The 27,765-nt window shown below is 42.0% G+C and overlaps 2 protein-coding genes across 4 annotated transcripts in view; both read left to right on the top strand.

Annotated features, from left to right (window-relative positions):
• lrrc56 (leucine rich repeat containing 56) overlaps window positions 1–22,005 on the top strand; it is a 29,700-nt gene extending 7,695 nt beyond the window's left edge. For both annotated transcript variants that reach the window (XM_039663158.2, XM_039663159.2), the window contains 7 exons: window positions 13,074–13,263; window positions 13,348–13,524; window positions 19,315–19,379; window positions 19,485–19,606; window positions 19,696–19,874; window positions 20,741–21,044; window positions 21,126–22,005. In XM_039663158.2, the coding sequence (XP_039519092.2) occupies window positions 13,074–13,263; window positions 13,348–13,524; window positions 19,315–19,379; window positions 19,485–19,606; window positions 19,696–19,874; window positions 20,741–21,044; window positions 21,126–21,291 (1,203 nt within the window). In that variant the 3' untranslated portion in view covers window positions 21,292–22,005. The remainder of the gene's footprint in view (window positions 1–13,073; window positions 13,264–13,347; window positions 13,525–19,314; window positions 19,380–19,484; window positions 19,607–19,695; window positions 19,875–20,740; window positions 21,045–21,125) is intronic.
• A 1,288-nt stretch (window positions 22,006–23,293) lies between these two features.
• The window catches only part of rassf7a (Ras association domain family member 7a), a 59,077-nt gene continuing 54,605 nt past the window's right edge, over window positions 23,294–27,765 (top strand). For both annotated transcript variants that reach the window (XM_039663179.2, XM_089127603.1), the window contains exons 1-2: window positions 23,294–23,433; window positions 23,777–23,904. The gene's annotated coding sequence lies outside the window, so the exon portion shown is untranslated. The remainder of the gene's footprint in view (window positions 23,434–23,776; window positions 23,905–27,765) is intronic.

The following is a 27,765-nucleotide window of genomic DNA, read 5'->3' as shown; positions in this document are numbered from 1 at the left end:
GTGTGGCAAAAGGGTGGTTGCCATAGTTGCGAGAGTGACAGTCGCCTGAGCCAATCCTTTGTTTCGTCCCGGTTGGAAATAATGAGCTGTGTTTAGTGCAGATCAAACGGTCTAGAGTCACTCGATTTTTATACTCTTTTTATCAGAGTACTTACATTTTAATTATGCATTGATATATAGAAAGTTTAAACAAATTTGGAAAAAAGTTTTTATAAACATCCTACCTACAATACCTTTAATTTAAAATGGTATTTAAAGCATTTAATAAAAAATAAAATGTATGTAGAGATGTAGACATATAGTTTTTTGTTGTTATAAAATGTACATACTATTATACATTTTTTGAATTAGCTTTTCATTTTGTGTATTTTCACTTTTCATTTTAATTTGAGATTTTTTAGTACTTCAGTTTAAACATATTTTGTTTCATTTAGCTGCCAAAGTATTTATATTTTATTTTCATCTTTATTTTATAATATAAATACACACACACACACACACACACACACACACATATACTGTATATATATGAAGAGTTCAGATGCAAAAGCCTCTAAGTGCCATTTGAAATTTTCTTCTAGAATGATCATTTTTATCAAGCTTGTACATTTAAGTTCAGTGATTTCACTTAAATGGCAATGATAATTACCTATTAATTGTTATTTAAGTGAAATTACTGAACTTAAATATACAAGTTTGATAAAAATCATCATTAAAGAAGAAAATTTCAAATGGCATTTAGAGGCTTTTGCATCTGAACTCTTCATATATATATATATATATATATATATATATATATATATATATACAATTCATTTTACACATATCAACACTTTTATTTAAACTGATTGCCCCTTACTTCTTTCAGTTTTTGGTTCTGGTTGCAATTTTTTTACTGTTTTCAGTTCAGGAGTACAAAACTGGGGCAAGTGTTCAGTGAGTGAACAAACTGCTTTGAATATTCATGAAGTGGTAAATGAAGTTCATTGAACAGTGCCCTCATTTGCTTTCTCTCTGTCTTTCACTCACTTCCTTTACTGCGGATGAAAACAGCCCTTAGCATTTCCTTTCACAGAAACAAGTGATTGATAATGATATAGATGTGCCCTACTGTTTAAAAGTTTGGAGTCTTTTGGTTAAAGACATTAGTACTTTTATTCAGCAAGGACATATTAAATAGATCAAAATGTCACAGTCATCGTCTTCACCTGTTGGTCTCGTCATCTGCACCACGCTTCCCCGGATCCTTTTGTTTCCTCTCCTGCTCTCACTCCCTCATCAGCCACCTGTTCCTCGTCTGTTCATCATCATTTTCACCTGTTTGCACTCCATTTAGTTTGATTCCTCTGTCTATTTAGTTCGATCTTATTCAGTCTGTCTTTGTCAGTCGATGTTTGATGTTACCCGGTGTCTGCTCCTGTTTCCCTGCCTTCCTGCCTGTATGTTTCAAATAAACCCGTAAATTGATGTCAATCTGGATTCCTCCCGCTCCTTCTACCTGCACTCCTGCACCCCTGCACCACACCCCGTGACAGATCGACTGACCAAAAAGCAACATGGACGCCGGGTTTTTCGAGGGGATTCTACACCCGATTCGCCGGCCCCGTTTGATGCTCGTCCCCCGAAAGCCTGCGCTCACCGTCAGCCCTGCCGAGCCCGAGCTTCCCCCGCTGGTTCCGTCCAGCCCTCCCGAGTGTGCACTCTCCGCTCCGCTGGTTCCGTCCAGTTCTCCCGAGCATAGACTCTCCGCCCGGCTGGTTCCGTCCAGTCCTCCCGAGCATGAACTCCCGTTTCGGCGCCCCCGCTTGATGCTTGTCCCCAGAAAGCCTGCGCTCACCGTCAGCCCTGCCGAGCCCGAGCTTTCACCGCTGGTTCCGTCCAGCTCACCAGAGATTGAACGCTCTTCACCGCTGGTTCCGTCCAGCTCACCAGAGACTGAATGCTCTTCACCGCTGGTTCCGTCCAGCTCTCCAGAGACTGAATGCTCTTCACCGCTGGTTCCGTCCAGCTCTCCAGAGACTGAATGCTCTTCACCGCTGGTTCCGTCCAGCTCTCCAGAGACTGTATGCTCTTCACTGCTGGTTCCGTCTAGCTCTCCAGAGACTGTATGCTCTTCACTGCTGGTTCCGTCCAGCTCTCCAGAGACTGTATGCTCTTCACTGCTGGTTCCGTCCAGCTCTCCAGAGGCTGAATGCTCTTCACCGCTGGTTCCGTCTAGCTCTCCAGAGACTGAATGCTCTTCACCGCTGGTTCCGTCCAGCTCTCCAGAGATTGAATGCTCTCCACTGCTGGTTCCGTCCAGCTCTCCAGAGACTGTATGCTCTTCACTCCTGGTTCCGTCCAGCCCTCCAGAGACTGTATGCTCTTCGCTGCTGGTTCCGTCCAGCCCTTCAGAGACTGTATGCTCTTCACTGCTGGTTCCGTCCAGCTCTCCAGAGACTGTATGCTCTTCACTGCTGGTTCCGTCCAGCTCTCCAGAGACTGTATGCTCTTCGCTGCTGGTTCCGTCTAGCTCTCCAGAGACTGAATGCTCTTCACCGCTGGTTCCGTCCAGCCCTCCAGAGATTGAATGCTCTTCACCGCTGGTTCCGTCCAGCTCTCCAGAGATTGAATGCTCTCCACTGCTGGTTCCGTCCAGCTCTCCAGAGACTGTATGCTCTTCACTGCTGGTTCCGTCCAGCCCTCCAGAGACTGTATGCTCTTCGCTGCTGGTTCCGTCCAGCCCTTCAGAGACTGTATGCTCTTCACTGCTGGTTCCGTCCAGCTCTCCAGAGACTGAATGCTCTTCACTGCTGGTTCCGTCCAGCTCTCCAGAGACTGTATGCTCTTCACTGCTGGTTCCGTCCAGCTCTCCAGAGACTGTATGCTCTTCACTGCTGGTTCCGTCCAGCTCTCCAGAGACTGTATGCTCTTCACTGCTGGTTCCGTCCAGCTCTCCAGAGACTGTATGCTCTTCACTGCTGGTTCCATCCAGCTCTCCAGAGACTGAATGCTCTTCACTGCTGGTTCCGTCCAGCTCTCCAGAGACTGTATGCTCTTCACTGCTGGTTCCGTCCAGCTTTCCAGAGACTGTATGCTCTTCACTGCTGGTTCCGTCCAGCCCTCCAGAGACTGTATGCTCTTCACTGCTGGTTCCGTCCAGCCCTCCAGAGTCTGTGTGCTCTTCACTGCTGGTTCCGTCCAGCCCTCCAGAGACCGTCCAGACCGTCCAGCCAGAGACCGTCCAGACCGTCCAGCCAGAGACCGTCCAGCCCGTCCAGCCAGAGACCGTCCAGCCCGTCCAGCCAGAAACCGGCCAGACCGTCCAGCCAGAGACCGGCCAGAACGTCCAGCCAGAGACCGTCCAGACCGTCCGGCCCGAGACCGTCCAGACCCTCCAGCCCGAGACCGTCCAGACCGTCCAGCCCGAGACCATCCACTCCCCATCTGCCCTTCACCCGGGGACTCAACCCAAATATTTTTTGGGGGGGGGCCCAGTGTCCCAGCCACGGCCGTCTGAAGGGCTCTCACCGCCGTGGCCTCCCGAAGGGCTCTCACCGCCACGGCCGCCTGAAAGGCTCTCACCGCCGTGGCCGCCCGAAGGGCTCTCACCGCCGTGGCCTCCCGAAGGGCTTTCACCGCCGTGGCCTCCCGAAGGGCTCTCACCGCCACGGCCGCCTGAAAGGCTCTCACCGCCGTGGCCGCCCGAAGGGCTCTCACCGCCGTGGCCTCCCGAAGGGCTCTCACCGCCACGGCCTCCTGAAGGGCTCTCTCCGCCGTGGCCACCCGAAGGGTCCTCTCATCCTGCTCCGCCCTGGCCACGCCCTCATCCTGCTCCGCCCTGGCCACGCCCTCATCCTGCTCCGCCCTGGCCACGCCCTCATCCTGCTCCATCCTGGCCACGCCCTCATCCTGCTCCGCCCTGGCCACGCCCGCTTCCTGCTCCGCCCTGGCCACGCCCTCATCCTGCTCCGCCCTGGGGGGCTTCCTGCGCCTGACCACGTCCTCCACGGCCTCCAGGGCGCCCACCCCCCCTCCCCGCTGATGTTACGGCGTGAGGTCACGCCTACCGGGAGGGGGGAGTGATGTCACAGTCATCGTCTTCACCTGTTGGTCTCGTCATCTGCACCACGCTTCCCCGGATCCTTTTGTTTCCTCTCCTGCTCTCACTCCCTCATCAGCCACCTGTTCCTCGTCTGTTCATCATCATTTTCACCTGTTTGCACTCCATTTAGTTTGATTCCTCTGTCTATTTAGTTCGATCTTATTCAGTCTGTCTTTGTCAGTCGATGTTTGATGTTACCCGGTGTCTGCTCCTGTTTCCCTGCCTTCCTGCCTGTATGTTTCAAATAAACCCGTAAATTGATGTCAATCTGGATTCCTCCCGCTCCTTCTACCTGCACTCCTGCACCCCTGCACCACACCCCGTGACACAAAAGTGATTTGATCAATTTAATATGTCCTTGCTGAATTAGTTTTAAAAAGATTTCTATTTAAAATAAATGCTGTTCTTTTGAACACTATCTATCAATATATATATATATATATATATATATTAAAATACACACACGCATACACTTAACGTACATTTATTTGAATTAATATTTAATAAAGTAGAAATAATTTTTTAAACTACTATATCTCCTAATTAAACAGACGTTTTACAGTATTTCACATATAAAGACATTTTTGAAACAATTAAAAATAAATAAAAAGGAAGTTAACACTGTAACCAAATGGGCACTCCATAATCTGGCAAGTTTGTGCGCAGTGAGAATCCAATTTTACAAATTAAAGACAAGGTGTAAATTACATGAATATGACATTCAGACACGGCAATATAGCTGTTACAAACTGCTCCGAGACAGGGAGATGAAGATGCAAATGCAGTTTTATTTCAGAATAGTCGTACAGGCAGGGTCAAGAATCAGCAGACAGGCAATGGAGAATGCACAGTGGGAATCCAAGAAACAGGCAGAGGTCAGGGCAGGCAGTAAAAATCAAAGTCCAAGAACAATCCAAAGTCAAAAACAGAAAACAAACACGGGAAACCGCTCGGAAATGCAGACACACAGTACAACAAGACTTCACAGTGAGTGAATGAATGAACAAGGTATATATAGACAGACTAACAGGATGAGACACAGGTGAATGCAATCAGTGAATGAGGTACAGGTGAGTGTGATCAGTGAAGATGAGTCCGAGCAGTGAGTTATGGGAAATCAAAGCCCGTCTAACGGAGAGCCTTGGCACTTCCTATTAGCCCTATTGTGTGTCATCTTGGTTGCAGTTCCACTGGAGGTGATCGCGGGCAAGTGCAGAATGAATGGGAGTCTATGGGGCTAAACGGCTAAATGTGTCTCTTTCACCTGCTATTCGTTAAATCAACATAGATTTTATTGTTGATTCCGCAAGTTCAATATAGATTATAGGCCAAAAGTCGAATGAACGAGTACTTATGTCCTTTCGATGTCTTACAGGTTTGGCCATTGTTGGCCGGAACATGGCTAACATTCTGCTATTGTGTGACGTCATCACGTTTTTGAACGGATTTTTAGAACAGATAAGTGAACTTAAAAATGCAATTTTTAGTGTCAACTTTCAACTTTTCAATTTTCAACTTTCAAATTACTTGACAAAAAAATTACATCCTGAGAAAAGTGGAAACCCCATTGACTTCCATTCATTCTGCACTCGACCGCGAGCGCCCCCGCATGGACAGAGACATGTTACTGCAGCCAGTCCAGAAACCGGAAGTAACCAGCCAGTGCCAGTTCTCTTCAATTAGACATTCTCTGGGGAAATGTAGTTTGTGAGTGATAATAGTCTAATCTGGAGTGCCCTCTGGTGATTCTCTAGGGCACTCCAGCTGGTGACCGTTACAATGGGCTATACATGCACGCATAAGTTCCGCATTTGACGCAAGGATGCAGTTTCCGGTTGGGGAGATTAAAGCGGGGGAAAACCGAGGAAAACGGGAGTCTTTAAAATTTACTGTCCTCCCGTCTTTGAAACGAAACGTTCATAGGTTTAGATCTAATTTTTTATATAGTTATGTTTATTTAATATAATTTAAAAAAGAAGCATAAACACAACGAGGGGTGTCTGTTTTGTCTGTTTTTTTGTGACTAACGTTTCTTTAGTATAACCATGGAGTATAAAATTCAATATAAATTCTCGGTATTGCATTGGACTCTACGATTGGCGGAAGTTATCAAGCATCCTTAAACCTTCACCGGAAATACCGCCGTGCATAGAGCCCATAGCGTTTCATAGTTTGAGCTACTGTAAACTTTCCGGTCCGCATTCAATTCATATGGACAGACTATTCTGACTCTGTTGACGGTAAATCTTAAAGTATAATAGTGTTTGGCTTTCTGTTACTATTACTAATAATATAAAATCAAACACTATAATACTTTTTCATATACAGTTTAATTTGTTTATCAGTTCGATCCAGTAAAATATTACTCAAAACTGTTAAACAGAGATCACAACTAATGAAGACAGAGAATAGAAAGTGCTGTTTGCTCAGGTGCTGCTGTTCTCAGAGCCAGCGTTCTCGGTACTTGTCAAAATAAAAGTCTGGCTTCCAATACATCGGGCAAACAGAAAAACTGATCGGCCGATGCTAATATTTAAAAAATAACATATCATAACAATCATAACGCACTTGTCCAGCCAACCAATCAGAGCACATTGCACTTTTTAGAAGTAGAGGCTTCATAGAGAGAGGAACTAACAGGTGTGCAACTCAATACAAATCATGGTAACAAACTATGAACTAGAACTCAGGAAAACCAGTGAGAGGGAAAATTGTGACAAAGAAACTAAACAGAACATGACAACAAATCTATTAAACCAAACAAGATATGATAAAGAAACTAATCATGACTTGACTGTGACATAACACCCCTACCCAGGAAATTGAGTCCTCATGCTGCACAAGTCCAACAGATGAGGGAGGGTGAGGTTCTGGAGGTGGACAAGGATCTAGAGATAAACTTTACCATAGGGGCTGGTAGAAGGAAATATCAAGACAGAGATGATGGAGGTTGGAGCCAGGGAGGAAGCGACGGAGGGAGAAGATGAGCGGTAGAAAAAATGGAGGGATGAGCCAAGCTGGAGCTAGGAGCCCGACCTACTGACTTGAAGTCCGAGGAGATGAATACCCAATGTGACACATATGTTCCGGAGAGACTCGAGGTGGGGCTGAAGCAGGGTTTCTCAAACTCGGTCCTGGAGGGCCACTGTCCTGCAGAGTTTAGCTCCAACCTTAATCAAACACACCTGAGCAAGCTAATCAAGGTCTTCAGGATCACTAGAAACTCACAGGTAAGTGTGTTTGATCAGGGTTGGAGCTAAACTCTGCAGGACAACGGCCCTCCAGGACCGAGTTTGAGAAACCCTGGGCTAAAGGATCCTCACAAAGCGGAGCTGACAGCTGAGAAGCCTGACGTGGATCTGGGCAGCTGGAAGGAACCACTGGAGGAACAGAGGGGCTGAAGGTAAGACCAAGGAACTGGATGGAGGAGGAGGGAGAGGGAGGTTGAGCGGGACCATCTGCAACAAAGGCGACTTGGAGCTGGTCTGACTTGGTGACTTGGAGTCCGACCGACTGAGTTGTCTTGATAGGAAAAGACCCGGGCAGAACCGAGGAGATGAAGACCCAGGGTGACAGAAGGTCTGGATTGCCATAGCGAAGCCAAGGTGGAGACATGGGCTTGACGGTTTTGCCATTGTCCTCAGTCGGTGTGACAGAGGCTCGAGGTGGAGCTGAAAGATCCTCACCCCAAAGTGGAGCTGACAGCTGAGAATCCCAACCTGGATCCGAGCAGCTGGAAAGCAACCACTGGATGAGCTGAGGGGCTGAAGGGAAACAGCGAAGGTGAGGCCAGGGAACTGGATGGCTTAGTAAGAGGAGAAGGGAGAGGGAGGTTGAGAGGGACCATCACCTGCAACAAAGGAGACTTTGAGCAGGGCAGAACCGATGGTGGCGAAGGATACTTGGAGCTGGTCTGACTTGGCAACTTGGAGCCCGACTGACTGAGTTGAAGTCGTGATAGGAAGAGACCCGGGCAGAAACGAGGAGATGAAGACCCAGGGTGACTCAAGGTCTGGAGTACCAAGGCTGAGCTGAGGTGGAGTCGTGGGCTTGGCAGTTTCACCATTGTCCTCAGTCGGTGTGATAGCAGCTCGAGATGGAAATGAAGGATGGAGGGGGTGGAAGGAGGTTGAGAGGGAACTTTCAAAAACATTACTCGAATCAATGATCAGCACTAATAAAGCCCCATTCTTACAGATTATTAACTAAAAAAAAGTTGGTTTAGGGTTTAGTTACCCTTTAAGATTACATGATTGACATTAGTGCATCCAATCGCATAACAACTATCTGGCGTGTCGTTTACACCTCAAAACACCAACTTTTGTATATTTAAACTGGTGCCGTCCTGGCACGATCATTGATTAGTTTACTGCGTTTCGTTGCTAGACACGTTCTTGCCCGCCACCCAGTACTTGTGACGTCACGTGCAAAGTATGAATAGAGGCCATTATAGGAGTCAAGGCATGTTGAAATAAAAACATGTACAGTAAAACCCTTTCAAAATCATTAAAAGATAAAAAAAAGACTTGACTTTCGATAACTGCATCAAATGCTGGATTTGATTACTAATTTAATCTGTTTATCCAGTTTAGACTCACTGTCTATTATAACACCCAGGTTTTTACTGTAGACTTCATGTATTGGTTTTATAGCACCCAAATCCAAATCAGGAAACTCACAGGCACCCCCAGGTTCAACTATTATGACTTCTGTTCTACCTTCATTAAATTTTTAAAAAATGTAAGGTCACCCTGGCATTAATATCCTTTAGACAGCGCAACAATAATACTATTGAGTTAACATCTTTCGTTTCAGAGGCAGATAGAGCAGTGTATCATCTGTGTAGCTGTGAAATGAGATGCCATACTTCTCAAAAATAGACCCTAGGCCTAGAGGAAGTACATATAAGGAAAATAGGATAGGTCCAAGAATGGAGCCTTGGGGAACTCCGCGTGAAAAAGATGCGGAGGAGGACACAAAATCTCCAAGGTAAACAGAAAAGCTTTTTTCAGACAAGTAAGACCTAAACCACTCGAACACTGTACCCTTAATGCCAACAAAATGTTACAAACGAGAGATTAAAATGTTGTTGCCTACAGTGTCAAATGCAGCCGTAAGATCTAGAAGCATGAGAACAGTGTAATCACCTGAGTCAGTGGCAAGTAGCAAGTAGTTGTCATTAAAAACTTTCAATAGGGCCATTTCTGTGCGGTGAAGGGATTTAAAGCCAGACTGGAAAACCTCTTGAAAACTAGCGATGTCAGACGCGAAACTGTCGTTCTGAAGGTTTGCGAGATTCCAAATGCAGATGTGTCGTAACACTGATCCGGCACGTGATTCAAAACACCCATGTCACGTGACTACGGCTAAATGAAGCTTCTGAGTGTTTCGACGGGTCGAGTGCTCCGCCGCTTCATCATTTGATTGACAGAGTCGGGAAGAAAACACAATCGCACATCTGTATAAGTGAAGTCAACTAATCTTCAACTCATGGGTTTTTTAGAGAGGATTTTTTTTTGACTGGAATAAACCACCCTAAATGGTTATTTTCTGGAGAGAGTATATTGTATATACAGCGTGTATGGGGTAGGCTAAACTGCAGTGTTGTGATAGACAGATGACAGATGTACAGCACTGATATGATATGATGTTGATATGTTTATACTGTATGTTTATGTTTTATAGGTCTGGTGAGACCAAAGAAAAATTTCCAGCCTTCAAAAGAAGAGAAATTAATATTTTAAAAAAGAATATCTAAAAAGTGAGACATTGTGGCTTGATTTCTTTTATTATTCATTTGTCAGGACCAAAATAACATTCTGCACAGTGAGGAGCATACAGGCTACAAGCTTCACATATTAGAAAAATAGCTACAATAATAAAAAAAAAAAAAAAAAAGATTCACTTGCAACACCTGCAAGTGACCACTAGTCACAGTGTAGAAGGGTGTCGGATTGATTCGAAGTCTCGACACAATATGGCACATTTGGTTCAACTGTTTCAGTGCTTCACGAAGCCTCGATCTGCCCACCACTATTGAAAAACATGTTTACTTAAAAAGGACTTTAGTTGTATAAATACAACTTTCTGTTACATTTTGGAAAGAAACGAAAGTTTAGAGATTGGTCTGAAAATATCTAACACCGAAGTATCCAAATTTGATAAACTTCAAAGACTAACACAAAACTGAGGAAACGTAGGGCTTAAATACACAGAGGATGGCAATCAAAGAAATATGGAACAGGTGTGCAACTAATCCGAAACCATGGTAGCAAACTACAAAGTACATCTCAGTCAAAACATGATGAACATGAACAATGAACCTTTTTGGTCTAATAAAACATCGGCACCCAGTCAACCGTTCTCTGAGATTTGTTTTCATGATAATCGAATGTAAAGTGTTGTATCTCTAAAAACTGTTTAGCGTATAATGCTAGTAATGGGGGCATTGACTAAGTAAAAAGAAATTGCTAGTTTATACCACTAACAAGGCTCAAAATAGCCCCACACTAACACAGTAACATAATGAGGGTCCATACATGCAAAACGAAGCATTGAGAACTTTGTAAGAGTACAGACCGTTTAATAAGAAGATACGTTATAAAGACAGTTCACTTCATGTATACAGACAGAAGCCATCTTAGAAAAGTCTCGATAAGTCAAACCAAGAAAGTCGTGCTGAGTGAGCTGAACCAAAGAACGTATATTGACAAGAAGTGAAAGCCAATAGAACTTTCCATTGCAACACCAGCGCCCAGCAGCAGCCCTACGCTTCCGCCATTTCGGGGTGAAAGCGACTCGGCAGTCATATATTTAGTCCAGTGCAGAGATCATTTTTAGGTTGAAATAATTAGGCTAGGTGATTATTTAACTCACATAGCAGTAAAAAAAAGAAGTTGCTACTTAAAGGTATAGCGGAGGATCTTTCCGAATTTTAGAGAAGACCCGCCCTCTCCAATTTTAAAAAAAAATGCACATGCACAAACACAACACTCTTGCTCCCGAGAGGGAACGTCTATTACGCCTTGCACAATTATGTTGCAAATTCTAAATTAACTCAAAAATATTCATATAAAAGACAACATGTCAAATGCCCTTCCGTGTTTTATTTACTTATTATACTGATCGATTGAGTGACCGAGGACTCAAGACATGATATGTGCAACCCTGTATCACACGAAATACGTTCTGAGGAAACTATTTTGCAAATCGCAATTACGTTACATAGCTACATATAAGCAGTGCTATTACGTTGGTCCTTAACCTAATATCTCTCATTGTTAATACGTTATTTTTATACATAGTTGCATATGGAGAAGTAGCTTGTTGCATTTGTGTAATAATAAACACACAAGGTTTTAGAATATGAACACACAAGATTTTAGAATATTTCAGCGTGATACCATTTACCATTTTGGTCAAAAGGCTACTTTAGACAAATTGAGATGTTTACCGTGTCTATGCGGTGCATGACTCGTGCCAGGGCTAGCATTGTAGCTTGCATTAACTTTTACTAGTGATTTTAAATGGATTTCTCCAAATAGCATGACAAACTTTACCTGTCTGGTAGAATATTCGCGACTGCGGCATCAGTGAGAAGCCCAACCTGTGCTTTTAGCGCACGCCAGCATGTGATATTCACCCAAAATCACTCTGGTCTTGTTTCTATATTCTGCGGCCTTTCTCTTCTTATCATACATTTCGTAAACATTTTTTCTCTTTCGACCCTCAGCCATTTTCAAAGGAATGGCTGAAACCGTAACTCCGACATAATACACCTTAAAGTGAAAACTTCATAGGGATGAGCACGTACGACGGCCTTACGTAAACATATCACCAGAATGATTGACACTTAGGTGGACCAATAGTATAAACTACCCACCCGGAAAAAGAAAATCCTCCGCTATACCTTTAACCGGGCTTTTACCCCCACATAACTTGAGACAGGGAAGTTTGAGGATTTGATTCATTAGGCTATATTACTCTCCACATTAAGTGTGATAGGTGAAGAATAAAATGATATCAATTCATAAAGTTAAAATATCAATTCATAAAGTTATTATAGGATAACGGACACAGCGCATCAATGATCATCATGTTTGTAGCATGATCCAGGGGATTAAAACGTCCAAAATATATTGTAGGCCTAGTGGAGTTGGTAACTAATAATAGTAGTAAAAGTGTAAAGTTGCATACAATGGAAATACTCACTAATGCAAGAAAAAACTACCTCAAAAAACTGTTATCTGTGCTGTTGTCCAGTAACTCCAGTTGGAATTTTCACCCCGATATGGCTGCCGCGCTACCGAAGCGCCATCTAGTGGCTGTTACCAAAAAAGCATCAGAGTTTCGCCTCTTGTTCTTCTATACTCTTTGGCTGAACTGTATGAAGTTCAGCGAACTTCTGAACTGTATGAACGGCGTTCGGGGATCGACTTATCGAGACTTTTTTAAGATGGCTCCTGCTGTGTATACATGAAGTGAACTGTCTTTATAACGTATCTTCTTATTAAACGGTCTGTACTCTTACAAAGTTCTCAATGCTTCGTTTTGCATGTATGGACCCTAATTATGTTACAGTGTTAGCAAGGGGCTATTTTGAGCCTTGTTAGTGGTATAAACTAGCGATTTCTTTTTACTTAGTCAGTGCCCCCATTACTAGCATTATACGCTAAACAGTTTTTAGAGATAAAACTCTTTACATTCGATTATCATGAAAACAAATCTCAGAGAACGATCGACTAGGTACCGATGTTTTATTAGACCAAGGGTTCATTGTTCGCCGGAGTTCTCCTTTAAGCACCACAACTGTTTTCAAAATGTATAATAATAAGAAATAAGTTGCCACCATATATAGCTGTTAGCATGTTGTTTTGAAGTTCCTAGGGTATTCTGGGTGGGTTGCTACAGTGTTTAGGCTAGAACAACACAAAATACACTTGTATTCCAGATAGATTCATCACATTTGGTTTGTGTGTTTGATGAACAGGTATTAGACTACAACTACAGGTCTGCGGTCCGTGAGATGATCCCTCAGCTTAGCTTCCTTGATGACGTTCCTGCTGAAGAGGACAAACCTCAATGCTGTAGAACTTCACAGCAGGATTGGACTCATCTCAAAGAATCGATCAAAGATGGTTCAGTTAATGACAGCCTGGAGAACACAAATACAGATAGAGGTAACGACAAGTAGTTGCTACCAAGACTGTCTGAAGACTGTTTCAGCATCACTTGATATGCTTAAGAATGTTTCGCTCCATTAGAAGAGAGATGTGTCAGTGTGTGCGGCGTCAGACCTGCTTCAGCCCAGCCTGTCGATCTGAGAAGTTCCTCCAGGCCAGGCAGTGCCAGACCTTTTACTTCCTGCAGCTGGTCGAGACCAGGGTCACCTGGCTTAGACATTGCCATTTTGAACCAGGAAGCCAGTGATCTAACTAAAGGTAAAACTCCTGCATTATTTTGACACACATCTGTACGATTCATTGAAGTAAAATCAAAATAGCGATATGGCTTAGTGTGATTATTAATCACAAAGTCTATGCATTTATTTATACGTCGCGTGTTTCAGCAATGTGTTCGTTTACACACAAGCAGTTCATGATCCAATGTTTTCAGTGTCTCAAAGCAGCTCAGTTTGCTGCCAAAGACGCTTTCCAACAGGTGTTTTACCATTCGTTGTAAAACTGTAGACCTATTTTTCCGAATGCCTCACAACCGTACATTCTTCCGTTGAGAGCTTGACCAATAGGCACTCCAGCCCAGTTGGTGGCGATAATGCACCTTTGCCAATTGCAAGCAAACCACTTGTATAGTGTAGCCTACGATACCGCGACTGCATAAGACTACAGAAAGAATACAAATAACCCCATTTCCGTTTCCGGCAGCGGAGTAATACCGTACATCACAGAACATACAATACAAGTCAATGGAGTTGGACAAAAACTACGATAAAACCTGTGGGAAAGCATCTTTTGCAGCGATTTCTGTGTGAGCATATCAGTGAACACCCCAGACCACTCGGTGAGTTTCACATCTTTGTAAGCTAAGCAACCATTGTGAAGGTGGGCGGGTGCAATCACAGAAACTGAAAATTCTCGGGACAGCAGCGTCTGTCTAAAAAGCAATCTTAACCATTCTATTTCATCAGAAACGATCTTAAAACAGAGCTTTAATTGTAAAATACCGAACTTGCGAACTTGTCCTTTAACCTCGCGCACGAGGAAATCTGTTTCCTCTTTGGAGAAGGGTTTAGTCTTTCCGCTTGTAAATTCCTAGCCTGGATGCCAGCCCGAACTCCACCCACAACATTTTTTGGACGGGAAGTTCGGTCTGGACTCGATCCATTGAGGAATAATTATGATTCAGAAATCATCGGGCCAATCAAATTGCCAGGGCGGGCTTTATACGATGATTGACAGGTGGTCTTCAGTAACGTAATCCTCACTTAATCAAAGTGCGCTTGTCAAAGATGACTGCAGCTGGAGAATTGATATGTATAGATTCCGCTGTCGCGTCTTTCGTAAAAATAAATCGACAGCGCATTCATTTTAATAGACAAACAGAGAACTGCAATCAAGGCATTTGTCGATCGGAAAGATATTTTTGGCGTCCTTCCTACATGATTTGGAAAAAGTGTAACTTATCAGCTGGCTCTGACGGTCGTTAAGAAGATGGGACGTAATGAAAAGCCTGTGGTCGTTGTGGTTTCTCCTTTGGTGGCACTCATGGAGAAGTAAGTAAAAGAAGTAACACTCGTTATTTAACTTCTAAAATAAATAAAGTAGGCTACGTTCTGTATTTGAAAACTGCTCTATGCAAAGGAGTTGACTTGTGCGTTGCTCTGATTGGTTGGTAGGTCTACCGACTATCCAATTGAGTGCAGAGGTTTTTTTTTTCCAGGTTCGGTTACGACACGCCTCATAATCAAAGCCTAATAGAGCAGTTTTAGACTCATATTCTTTCTTGAATATGAGTATGACGAAGTCAGGCTAGTAAATTCCACCATGTAAATAGCAAGCGCCACTGGCTTTTAAAGGGAATGAAAGTTGAGACTGTGATTGGTTTATTGCATGTTACGCCCAAAACACGCCGATTACTCATTTAGAGAATAGGGCAAACCCTTTTAGACCATGTGTGGTGAGCAGGACGGCCGAGGGACGTGAGAGAAAGTCGTGAGGCCGGTGGTGTGATTGCTAATGAGCAGCACCTGTGAAGCACACCGGTCTCGCATCTCTCACGAAGGAGCGGAGCCATAAAGGGGGAGCGACGGAGTGAATGATCGAGAGAGGAACAGGCCTGCTTTTATTTGTATTTTATATTTTATTTGGTAAGCCAGCAGTCGTCCGTGAGGGGCTGCTGGCCGGTATTTAATATTTCATTTTCGGTAGCCAGCAGTCGTCCGTGAGGGGCTTCTGGCAGGTAATTTGTTTGTTTATTTTGTTTAAATAAAGTTTTATTTTTGATTATTATCCGGTTCCTGCCTCCTTCTTCCCTGAACTTTGTTACACTGGTGCCAAAACCCGGGAAGAGGGAGGAACGCGCTGTCCGAGGGTCCTCGCCGCTGTGGGGAATCCGCGGTGCCATCGAGCATGGTGCGCGAGTCGCCGCCGCTCGCCGTGGGCCGGAGCCTGCTGCCATCCGCCGCATAAGGGGAGGACCAGGGAGCGGGGGACTCGCGGCCATGGACGCTCGAGGCCGGGCGCTGGGATGAGTTGCCGGTGAGACGCCCGAGCTCGCCGCCGACCGCCTGGGAATGGAGGGGCGGCTGCCTTCCGGGAGGGAGAGGAGGAGTCACCGCCGCTTGCCATGGGCCGGAGCCTGCTGCCATCCACCAGTGAAGGGGAGGAGCAGGGAGCGGGGGACTCCTGCCGTCTGCCCAAGGCACCCGAGGAGCCGTCGCCGTCCACCGGGGGCGGGGGAGCGTCGAGGCGTCCACCGAGGGCCATCCAGCGTCGCCGCCGGGCACCGCGGAGGAGATCGCCCAGCTGGTGAGGGACAATTAATGGCAGCGCGTTGTGGGAGCCGGACCAAATTTTTTATTTTTTTTTCCTCTCTCCCCTCTCTCGTGTCCGTCGCTCCTCGTGCTTCCGTCTCCGTTTCCCTCGGCTCGTCGATCCATACCCCCCAGGGATCGCCGCCGCCGGGGGGGGAGTAGGCACAGTCTCGGGTGTACCCCCCGGCCTGTGAGGGGTGATGGGGGTATGTGGTGAGCAGGACGGCCGAGGGACGTGAGAGAAAGTCGCGAGGCTGGTGGTGTGATTGCTAATGAGCAGCACCTGTGAAGCACACCGGTCTCGCATCTCTCACGAAGGAGCGGAGCCATAAAGGGGGAGCGACGGAGTGGATGATCGAGAGAGGAACAGGCCTGCTTTTATTTGTATTTTATATTTTATTTGGTAAGCCAGCAGTCGTCCGTGAGGGGCTGCTGGCAGGTAATTTGTTTGTTTATTTTGTTTAAATAAAGTTTTATTTTTGATTATTATCCGGTTCCTGCCTCCTTCTTCCCTGAACTTTGCTACACCATGCAACAGGTGCGGCGGCCGTTTTTCCCAGCATTAAACTAGCAAAAGTGGATTCTGACACGACCCTAAATGTGCTTGCGCCATGCGCTTTAGAGTTTAGACCATGCGCTTAGATCATAAAAATAGGGCCCGAAGACTCGCTCATCAAGACACCTACTGGCAGTTTTAGTTTAATATTTAAAAGTATCACTTTTTTTACCATCATTGCACTATTGAACATTTTTTTATAAAGTTAAAAAAAATACTTTATAAAAGTCTAAACAAAGACATACACTCATGCATATATGGGCAAAATGAAAAATGAAAGTAAATGAATGAAATGAAAGAAAAACAGGGAAATGAATTTAGGGGGCAAATATTGTTCCTTAAAGGGTTAGTTGACCCAAAAATGAAAATTAAGTCATTAATTACTCACCCCCATGCTGTACCAACCCCGTAAGACCTTCGTTCATCTTCGGAACACAAATAAAGATATTTTTGATTGAATCTGAGAGCTGGATCACTCCTCCAAAGACTTCCTACGGGACTAGCACTTGATGGCCCATAAAGTCATTAAAGAAAATGTTTAAATATTCCATGTGCCTACAGCGGCTCAATTATAAGTTTATCAAGCGACGAGAACACTTTTTGTGCGGAAAAAAAACCCATAAATAACGACTTTATTCGTGTCACGATCCACACACAGGAAACAGGGATTAAATCCAAGAGCAGTTGTTTATTTAAAGGGTAATCCAAAATCCGTAAACCAGTCCAAGCAAGGGTCAAAATCCAAAGGCAATCCAACATATACAGGAAACCAAAAACAAGACTCAAAGAAAACAGGACCTCAGAAGTGGCGTGATAATTGAAAGGACTCCATGGCACACACTGAAACAGACAGGGTATATATACACACAGGGAATGACAATGATAATGGTGAATTGGCAGAGTGCAATGATCAGTGATGAGGAACAGCTGAGTGCAATGATAAAACAAGGATCGTGGGAAATGTAGTTCCAGAAGTGAATGACACAGTGGGGAAGGAGGACATCTAGTGGACAAACAAGGGAACACATCCAGACACTGTGACAATTCGACTATTCCATTACTTCCTTATGGGCTTTGAGACGAGAATTGAAGAGATTTCCAGAACGCATGCGCAAGAACTGAGACGAGGACGTTCTTCTTCGACTACTTCTTGTTACCGGCTGCTCACCGCTTAGGAGTATTACCGCCACCTACCGTATATGATGACGTGCTGATATAGCTGGAAGCGCAAAACTTTCTGTTTACAAGCAGAGGAAGACGCGCGCTGTACATACGAGTTTCGATTACCGTATTTTCCGCACTATAAGGTGCACTTAAAAGCCTTTAATCTTCTCAAATACGACAGTGCTGTGCGCCTTACAATCCGGAGCGCCTTATATATGGATCATCATCTTATACGGTAGGTGGCGGTAATACTCCTAAGCGGTGAGCAGCCGTATAGCGTTGTTGGTTCTTTCATACTAACAGATTGGCAAGCGTTCATCATCCGCTAATCCCCCGCAATTTGCACTTGATAACACCCTGACCTGTCGGCGAGCTCAACGATTTGCAAATCGAGCATAAATCGGGCTTAAAATCCTGTAGTGTGAACTTTGCATAAGCTATGAATATTTCGAATCAAAAGATTTCAAACACATTTTCATTATTAAAATTATATAAAATATAATTCAATAATAAATATTAACCTTTCAGATTTCCCTTCCTAAATATTTATTTCAATGTTTTTTTTTTGTTTTTTTTTAATACAACCTATAATATTCGACAGGCAATTTTCTCTTGTATAAATTCGCTTCCACAAATTCAATATAATCTCCATCTGCTGTTAGTGTATATATATATATATATATATATATATATATATACAACCAGGTTGAATTTCACTCCATAAAAATGGATATAAAAATCCAAACATGGATAATGCAATGCATTTTTTTTTCAATTAGTGAAATTCAACAAGCTTTTTTCAAACACATTTGGCATTATTTTTCTTCCTTATGAATTTGCAATCAGGTTCTTTAATTAAGAATAACAAACTTAAGTGGTGTACTTACCACTTTGAGGCCCAATGAAGAGGGTGTAATTTCAAGCGGTAATAGTTTCTTTGTTTGGAAGAATCTCATTTGCATGAAATTCCCTTTATACTCTGATTAATATAACAATACAATGCACATTATGAGGAGGTGATCTAACCAGTGGGTAGAGAGTTAAACAAGGATTATTTTGATATGAAGCATGATACCATGAGGGTTACATTATCCAGTAGTTATATCATAATGCATGCAGCAGAATACAATTCAAAAAAGACAATATATAAAACATTAATAATACACATAATGTCCTGAGGATTTGCATGTTCATTAATAGAAAGATTTGTCTATGAATGAATGGATAGAAGTGTGTTTTGTGTTTGTTCAATGGTCTGCGATGCTGCATGTGACTTCATGATTTGCATCTGTGCATGAACTTCTGATTGGACCTTTGGTCTTGAGGGGGAGTCTTACAACTCAAGTGGATTATTTATTAAATATAACAAATAATTGTGTGTCTGATCTGTCCAGCCGCTACATAATAGATAAATAATATTACAATATTCATATTTATTATATGTGTATAATATATGACATATTTACTGGTTTCTGGTACATGTTAGAAAGTGATGTGTGAAAGGTGACGTTTCCACAGGTTCTGGCAGCGTTTTCTGTGGGAATCCACTACAGGTTGTTCGAGTACGAAGACAGAAAACAAAGGTGAATCTGTTCATACTGATCCATATACTGTACATGAAGCTTCAACAGCAATACAATTGGGTATTAAAGACATCGTGAAAACAGTTTTTTTTTCCATCTGCTCAGCTCAGAACACCACAGCTCAGCAGTTACGTTCCTGAACACACATATAGCTATGAAGAGTCGAGCAGTGAGGACCGTAGTGGTGTTTTTGCTGAGCTCAGAAGCTGGAGGATTGAGCACAACAAGTACTGAAACTCCAACACACACACACACACACAAACACATGTAGAATGATAGACTGTGATAGAATGTACACTGCATTGACTTTCGACAGACATCTGTTGGCTTTTGAGGACCGGCAGCCGCAGGTAATGAGAATCCACCACAGTGATGATGACTATGATGATGAAGGTAGCCACAATCATAGTTTCAGCAGTGATGACATCACTAAAGACAGAACTGTCTGCAGAGACACAAGCTCTCCTGATTCATCCGTTCAATCTCCCTCACCAGGTAAGTAACATTATTCCTCTCACATATTAAAGGAGTAGTTTACTTTTTAAAAAAAACTTTTGCTGATAATTTACTCACCCCCATGTCATCCAAGATGTCCACGTCTTTCTTTCTTCAGTCGAAAAGAAATTAAGGTTTTTGATGAAAACATTCCAGCAGTTCAAGGTCCAAAAGACAGTTTCAGTCCAAACTGTTCAAAGGGCTTTAAACAATTCCAGACGATGAATAAGGGTCTTATCAAGTGAAACGATCTCTCATTTTTATTTTTTTGTTAAAAACAAAGTTTAAGTTTTATAAGCACAAATGCTCGCCTTGCTCTGTTCTGTGATGCACGTTCGTGACTCTCCTGTTCGAACTCTTTCATCAAAATGAACAAATCTTTTTCCGAGTCAATTTGTTCGTTTCGTTCTTTGAATGAACCAAATGACTCTGAAAAAGATTTGTTTATTTTGATGAACGAGTTCGAAACAGGAGCGTCACAGAACAGAGCAAGGCGACCATTTAAGCTTAAACTTAAACTTTTTTTTTTTTTTAATGAGCAATCGTTTCGCTTGATAAGACCATTATTCATCTTCTGGAATCGTTTAAAGCCCTTTGAACAGTTTGCAGTTTGCACTGAAACTGTCTTTTGGACCTTGAACCGTTTGGTTCCCATTGAATTCCATTATATGGAGAAAAATCCTGGATGTTTTCATCAAAAACCTTAATTTCTTTTCGACTGAAGAAAGAATGACATGGACATCTTGGATGATATGGGGTTGAGTAAATTATCCGCAAAAGTTTTTTCAAAAGTGAACTACTCTTTCAATGATCCTCATGTGTTTCTTCACGTCTATTTTTTTTAATCATGTGCCTCTTTCTCACAGAATGTCTCGAGATGTTGAGGCTAACGTCTTCATCAGGCTGTTCCATGTCTCCCTCACCGCCACTCTCTGCAGCAACTCCCCCTGCTGGCCGGAGGATAACACAGATCCGCATCAGGAGACTCAGACCTCATTCTGCTGACATCAGTAAAGCCAGACCCTCAGAGGAGACTCCTGGGCCTGATCTCAGAAACCTGTGTCCCCAGAGTATTATGACTGTATCATCTCAGACTGTGTCTCCTCAAGTACTCCACAAACCTCATAGGCCCTCTGCTAGTCCTGCGGTCTCCCCTCTCAGAGCGCAACGGTATATTCCCGTCAATCATATTTGTGTGGACTATTACTTTAACAAAGGCATTTCTGACTACAATATATTCTCCCAATTTAGGTCAGAGGATACTAGGAATCATCAATACTCGGACATCCAGCACAAACCAATAACACTCCCTAACACGTTTACAAAACTGACACCCAGACGTCCACAAACAGCCAACGCTGCCCTGCAGAGGCTTCCAGAACCAAACCTCCTGCCCGCTCGAGGAAACACACACTGATGGATTGTGGGTCAGATTAGGTCATCTTTTCACCACAGGTTTACAGGGTTTCAGAACCACTGTAATATCTGTAGAAGTTGTCACATACATTGCTGAATCATTAGGGGGCGCCATTTCCATTATGATAAATGCTTGTTTTTCTCTGCTTTATTTTAGATGTATTCCATGTTAAATTGACAGGAGAGTGTCTTGGTCCATATTCGTCCCCCGATATTATGTGAACACTAATACAGCGAAATAACACTGTAAGTGTCCCATTGTTGATGTTAATGTCAGAGGACTTTCAATCATGTTTTCCTGTTGTGGATCTCTAGCAGCGCAGCATCCACATCTGTCAGATTCCTAACATGTCTGGTCTTGCAGGTACAGTGTGTGCAGACTCAGAGTAGACGCAGGTGCAAGACTGTTATTCCATATGTTTCTGAAATATTTCCCATGCAGCGATGATATGTCAGATAAGTGTTGTTCTAAGATATAATTAGCCTGTCAATAATTTCCACATGGTCTAAGTTTTTTAAGCATTTTGGACAGTATTTAGGTTTTCTAATATTTTTTTAAACATGGTTTTTCAGTGTACATCCAGATATATAACGTAATGATAAAATAACTAAATCAAATAAACATAAAATGGCTAAAATACAGTAAGAAATGTGTTGGAGGGTTAGAGCTAAATATCAAAAGCTGATTGTTAATAAAGGCAAATGGAGAATGAAATTAATTGGTCTTTTTTTAAGTTTCTCTGCTCATCTCATTTTGAGTCCAGCATAGTGTGACAAAGTGCATATATATATATATATATATATATATATATATATATATATATATATGGATCTATGATAAAATGTGGCAGTTACATTTCAGTGAATATACACCTACAATAAACAACAAATATTACAATACATTTTGTTGTATTTACAACTATTTCGACTAAATAAACAATTGTAGGGTGGGGAAACAATCAGTGGCTTTTTTGTTGACATTATGCGACAACATAATGTGGAACAACATAATTAGAACACAACAATAAGTATTAATGTTTTTTTCTTTTTTTTAATTTAAAAAATGGCCTCTTTTTTCATTCTCGTATTTTAAAATGGCCTCTTTCTTTTTTTCTTTCTCGTTTTATTTTACTGTCTAGTTTGTGCTTTTTGTTTTGCGCTATGGTGTTGGTGAAGTGTTTTTTTCTTTATGCTTCTGTTATTCTTCAGTAGCCTACTTAGTGTGAATTGTCATGTTCTGAGTGCTTTTGTGTTAAGATAATATGAAATTGTAATCTAGTAATGTTTTATCTTGTGTAATACCAAAAAATAGGTTTACAATTTAAAAACTTGCATTTATGAATATAAAATCTAAAGGTTTCAGCAGAGAGATGAACAATATCTTTCCAAAGTTGCAGAGTAGCATATTACACAACCTGCAAATAACTGCAAATGAAGAGGAGGTTTAATGTTTTTTTGATAGGAATTTTTTTTTTTTTTTTTTGACAGGGTAAATATTATGAATTAATTTAAAATATACTAGTTTACTTTGTTTGTGAGGAAAACCTTTGTTATATGGACCATATATTTGTTTCCATAATCAATAATCATTTGTCATTTGTTCAATAACTGTTTCAATAATCAAAAAGCGCATTCCAATATGAGACTGTGGAGGGGCAGAGACAATGTTCTCGAGGAGTATAACTCTTACTTTATAATTTTTTCCTTTTTTTGCCCAGTGATATGTGTGTTGACAGGTTTAGGCGAAGGTAAACCTAAACCCAAAGAGAGAGTTTTATTTTTGAAAGGTATGAGTATGCCAGAAGCAATAGCATCCATAACTGTGGTAAACTCTTTGGGAGTTACAGGTAAATTATATTCTGAAAGAAACTGCATACCTAAAAGCAATCCTTTGTAATTAAAGAGTTATCGACGCGACGCACGCACAAACTTTTTTGATTGGTCGACTAGCGTTGACGTCACGATTCCATCAAGCGTGCGTTGCGTTCACTCACAGCACAGACTGGTGAGACTGGGACTGGAGAGTTGTTGTGAATTTGTGTGGCGTCGTGTCGCTTTATAAGTGTACACACACACACACACACACACAGTGTCCTTCAGCAGTATTGGACGAAAAAGTGCGGGAAAATGCATTGCGTCAGTGGTAAGTATATGTATATGCACATTCTTAATTTGGTAACATGAAGTTTGTTTCGTTGGAAGCAATGTCTTTACAAAACAAACCTCCTCCAGTAAAACTCTCCTGACGCTTCTGGTTGTCATACCACTCATACGTCACATGTCCATATTGTTAAAATGATGAATTCCACATGCTAGGAAACATATCCACTTCACACATCCACTAAATTCAACGTGACACCTGCTGGGTAAGAAATACTGTAAAAAGAAAGAAAAAAGGAGGCTCGGTCAGTTCTGAGAAAAGATGCAGTATTTGTTTGTATCTATGTATCTAATGCAGTGACATTTGATATTAATTTATTGTTTAGGAAATTGAATTAACGTTACACGGATTTCTCTGGACCAGTGTTAACCATGCTCTGCTCATCATCCATCCACTTAATCCGTTAACATTGGAAAATACAGCAGACTAAGTGTAAATGTAACCAGTGCTGAGGTAAGCAAGAGAGGTATATTATTATAACTGAATTGAATGCCTGCTTTATGTGCAGAAAACCCATCACTGTCATGGGGCTTATTTGTGGTAATGGAAGCAGTGTCTTGTCGGGATGTGATGCTTTGAGTCATGTCAGTTGTGCAGTCATTACTTATATCTGTGACAGGTGAGTCATGAAGCAATTATATGATGATATGATGTACACACACAAGATGAAGTCTCTCCTGTCGTCATTTTGAAGGCACACAACCAGACTGAAACTACTAATCTTATCTCTGTAATTACCCCTTTTATTAGATCCATATGGTTGCAGAATAAATTATATGATGGGTGAAAAATTCAATAAAATATGGAATTTTGACAATGCTTATTATAATTATAATCGTTTTACATGACGCTTCATCCACATCAGTAGATGTCAGTAGAGAGTTCAAAATAACGGCGATATTATATTGCTCAAGGTGGTTCCAAATGATCTACCTTGAGTTTTCAATTTAGAAAGTAAAATTTGGTGTTCAAAAAATGTAAAGTTTTGACAGTCTGATCAAATTATAAGCTAAAGCCAGAGATGTACAAAATCATGGTTATTATAATTATAATTCACTGTGAGTTTGATCGACAATTTGTCTGACCGATCATAATGCTGAATCAGCAACAACAAACAAACCAGACAGGAGAGTTAGTAGATTAATATTTGTGAACTTGAAAAATAATGTGTATTGACATCTTTTCGCGGTTGAAACAATGTTCATTCATGTTTATTATTATGTGCTATAACTTGTAGGTAGTGATGATCAGTTCACGCGCCACTTGCCTTGAACTGAGGCATTACAGTGATCTGTCACGCCACAAAAGAGTATTGTTTGAATTTCTTAAAAAATTTGAAAGCTGAGACTTGTTTCATATCAAAAGTAACCTGCTCTGTTTTGTTGGTGAATTCTTACTGCCCTCTTTGCTCCGTGTTGTTAGTTTTTTCTCACTGCGTGAGAGGGATATGGCTTGTCGGACATAGCAACAGTAACTAAGGAGGCAGGTCTTTGCGAAGGGTCTATTACTTGTGGGTTTTGTTGTCAGGCTAAAAATGGCCGATTAGTTTGAACGCACTGCATTGTGGGATATAGCATTCTGTTGAAATGTGTTGTATATTACAAGTAGTGGGTCATCGTGTAGTCTGTGACTGTGTATAAAGGAAACTCACTGGGTACAGTATTATATACTGCAGAAATACTGCAATAAGTAGCCTATTTTGAACATATTTGTTTCATAATTTCTTGACGTTAGACCAAGCATTTATTCTGGCGGGTTGTAATGAAGAATTTTGAGTTTCTGTGTGTTTATTATTATTTGAAGAAGTACACTCTACAGTGCAATAGTAATGTTTTTTTTTTTTGTTTTTTTTTTAAGTTAAACCGAACATTTATTTTGATGGGTTGTCGTGAAAACCTTTACATTTCTGTGTGTATATGCAATAGTTTTATCAAGTGAAATGCTGGTGAGTAACTCTCAGATCAGCTCTCGGATGAACTTCACACGTTCTTGTCCTCATGTAGTGAGGCAGACGCTGAAAACATGAGTGTCACACGTCCTTTGGTGTGTGGCTGCGTCCAAAACCGCATACTCTCTTGAGTACTGTTGTGTATATAGTATGAATGTGTGTAGTTAAAGGACAACTCCGGCGCAAAATGAACCTTTAGTCTAATTACACATTGTTACCTAGTCAACCGTTATCTGAGATTTGTTTTCATGATTGCCGAATGTAAATAGTTTTATCTCTAAAAACAGTTTAGCCTATAACGCTAGTATAATGCTAGTATATAGGGCATAGAGTAATGACAAATAAAAATCGCTTGTTATTACCACTAAAAAGGCTCAAAATAGCCCCACACTAACACGACAGCATAACAAAGGTCCCTACATTCAAACCGAAGCATTGAGAACTTTGTCAGTGTCCATACAGTTTAATAAGCATTAAGCAGATGTTTTATACACACAGTAAATTTCGCAAATTCAGGAAGAAGCCATCTTGGAAAAATAGTCTCTACCAGTCGATCTACGAACGCCGATCCAAGTGCGCTGGTGAGATGTGAATAAGGTGATAAGGTGAGCGCGAACAGTAGGCTACGTGTACATATTGAAGACAAGTAAACGGTTTGTGTTTGTGTTTCTTCTGAAAACAACGGATCATATGAGATTCTGCACAGTTCAGCGCACTTGGATCGGCGTTGCTTCACTGCCATTCATTAATCCTCTCCTGTGGCCTCATGGGATGGTAAAGTGTCCTTTGGATTTTGCGTACTCTTTTATGAGTACTGTTAATTCAGACAGACACACTTCTTTTTGTCACATACTGTTTTTCACCTACCATATCGTAGTGAAGAGAGGCCCTGTCCCAAATGCCACACATCATGTGCATTTGTAGCTTTTATGTTTGCATTAAGGTTTTGAATAAGATGGTTTGTTCCAAAAGAATGATAAAATTTGCATAATTTGCACCACGGACTTCAGCTTCTCATTACATTTTCTGTCCAATTAAATGCTCTCTAGAATGGCCTGTTCACACCGGGACGAATTTCGCACGCGATATTCGCCAACGTTTAACGGCTTGTGACTAAACAAAGGGCGCCAATGTGAGTGTGCACACCGACGCGTAAAACGGCACACGTAAAGGCGTCATTTTTTTTAAAAACGCCTCAGGTTCGTTTTTTGAATTTGATGCGCCGCGTCAAAAACTATCCGACCAATGAGATTGGCGCTTTTGCTCACGTGTTTGGAGCTTTTAAAGTTACAGTAAAACACAGCTTGGGGGCGCTCAAACACAAAACGGTCTTGCCGAGCACATATATGTAACGGCGAAGAAGACATGCGGCGAGTAGCGTTGCCGTCTACACTGCCAGGAAGAAATAAGACGAGGAAGATGCAAGGCTAGATAAATGTAGAGCTGCTGTTCTCGTTGGTGCTAGAATATAAACAACTACATGACAAACGCGTCAGGGACTACAAACATCTTGATAAAAGAAAACTGATATGGAGTGGTATTGCATGCTAGATGGGCGCCATCTAATGTCAGGGAATGAATTTGCATGTTCACTCGGCTCATCGTCAGTAAAAATCGCTAGGGTGTGAACACAAAAAACGTGTTAAAAAACGCTGACGAATAACGCACCCTGATATAAACCACGCTATAAACCACCTGGCCAAAGCGACCACTGACACGTCAGGAGCATAGACTGTAAAAAAAAGATGGACGACGCCCCTTCACTCTCTTCCATTGGTCAGAAGTGAGGCCGCCAGTATCCCGATATGGTGCTGATACCTTGGAACTTGAGTCTGCACAGAAGCGATCTCGGGTCCAGACATGCGCAGTCGTGAACAGGAAGTAAAGTTGCGAAATCAAGGCCCCGCCCTCACTTTCACAGAATCAATCGCAAGCACACGCTCCTGCACTTTTTTTTTTATTAATTATAGAATTTAGATATTAAATTTAGCTCCAATCTCCTCAGTCCTCTGAAGATCCTGAAAAAAAAGTCTACTTCGCTCACTGAACCTGTCAATCACAGCTGTCAATCATGACGTCACCACCACCGCAACTAAAAACAAACTTATTTTAAAAACAAACACTTGAAATTTCATCAGCGTGATAAAAACTACAGTAAAAACATAAATCATTTTTGGAAAAACGAATATACGATATTTGAAGTGTAATTTAATTTAATTTAGTTGGTCTCACATGCTGTTGAATAACATGAGGAGGCGGGGTTCATTACCTATAGGCTACTAGGACTGACAACTTTATTATGTTTTCCAACTGTACGTTGGTTAATAATGAAATGTCTAGAATTTATTCACACCTTTACTATTGAA

This window comes from Pimephales promelas, chromosome 25 (genome assembly GCF_988280905.1).
Source record: "Pimephales promelas chromosome 25, fPimPro1.hap1.1, whole genome shotgun sequence".
NCBI lineage: Eukaryota > Metazoa > Chordata > Actinopteri > Cypriniformes > Leuciscidae > Pimephales > Pimephales promelas.
Note: the sequence above shows the minus strand (reverse complement) of the source record. Positions and strands in the feature narration are given on the sequence as shown.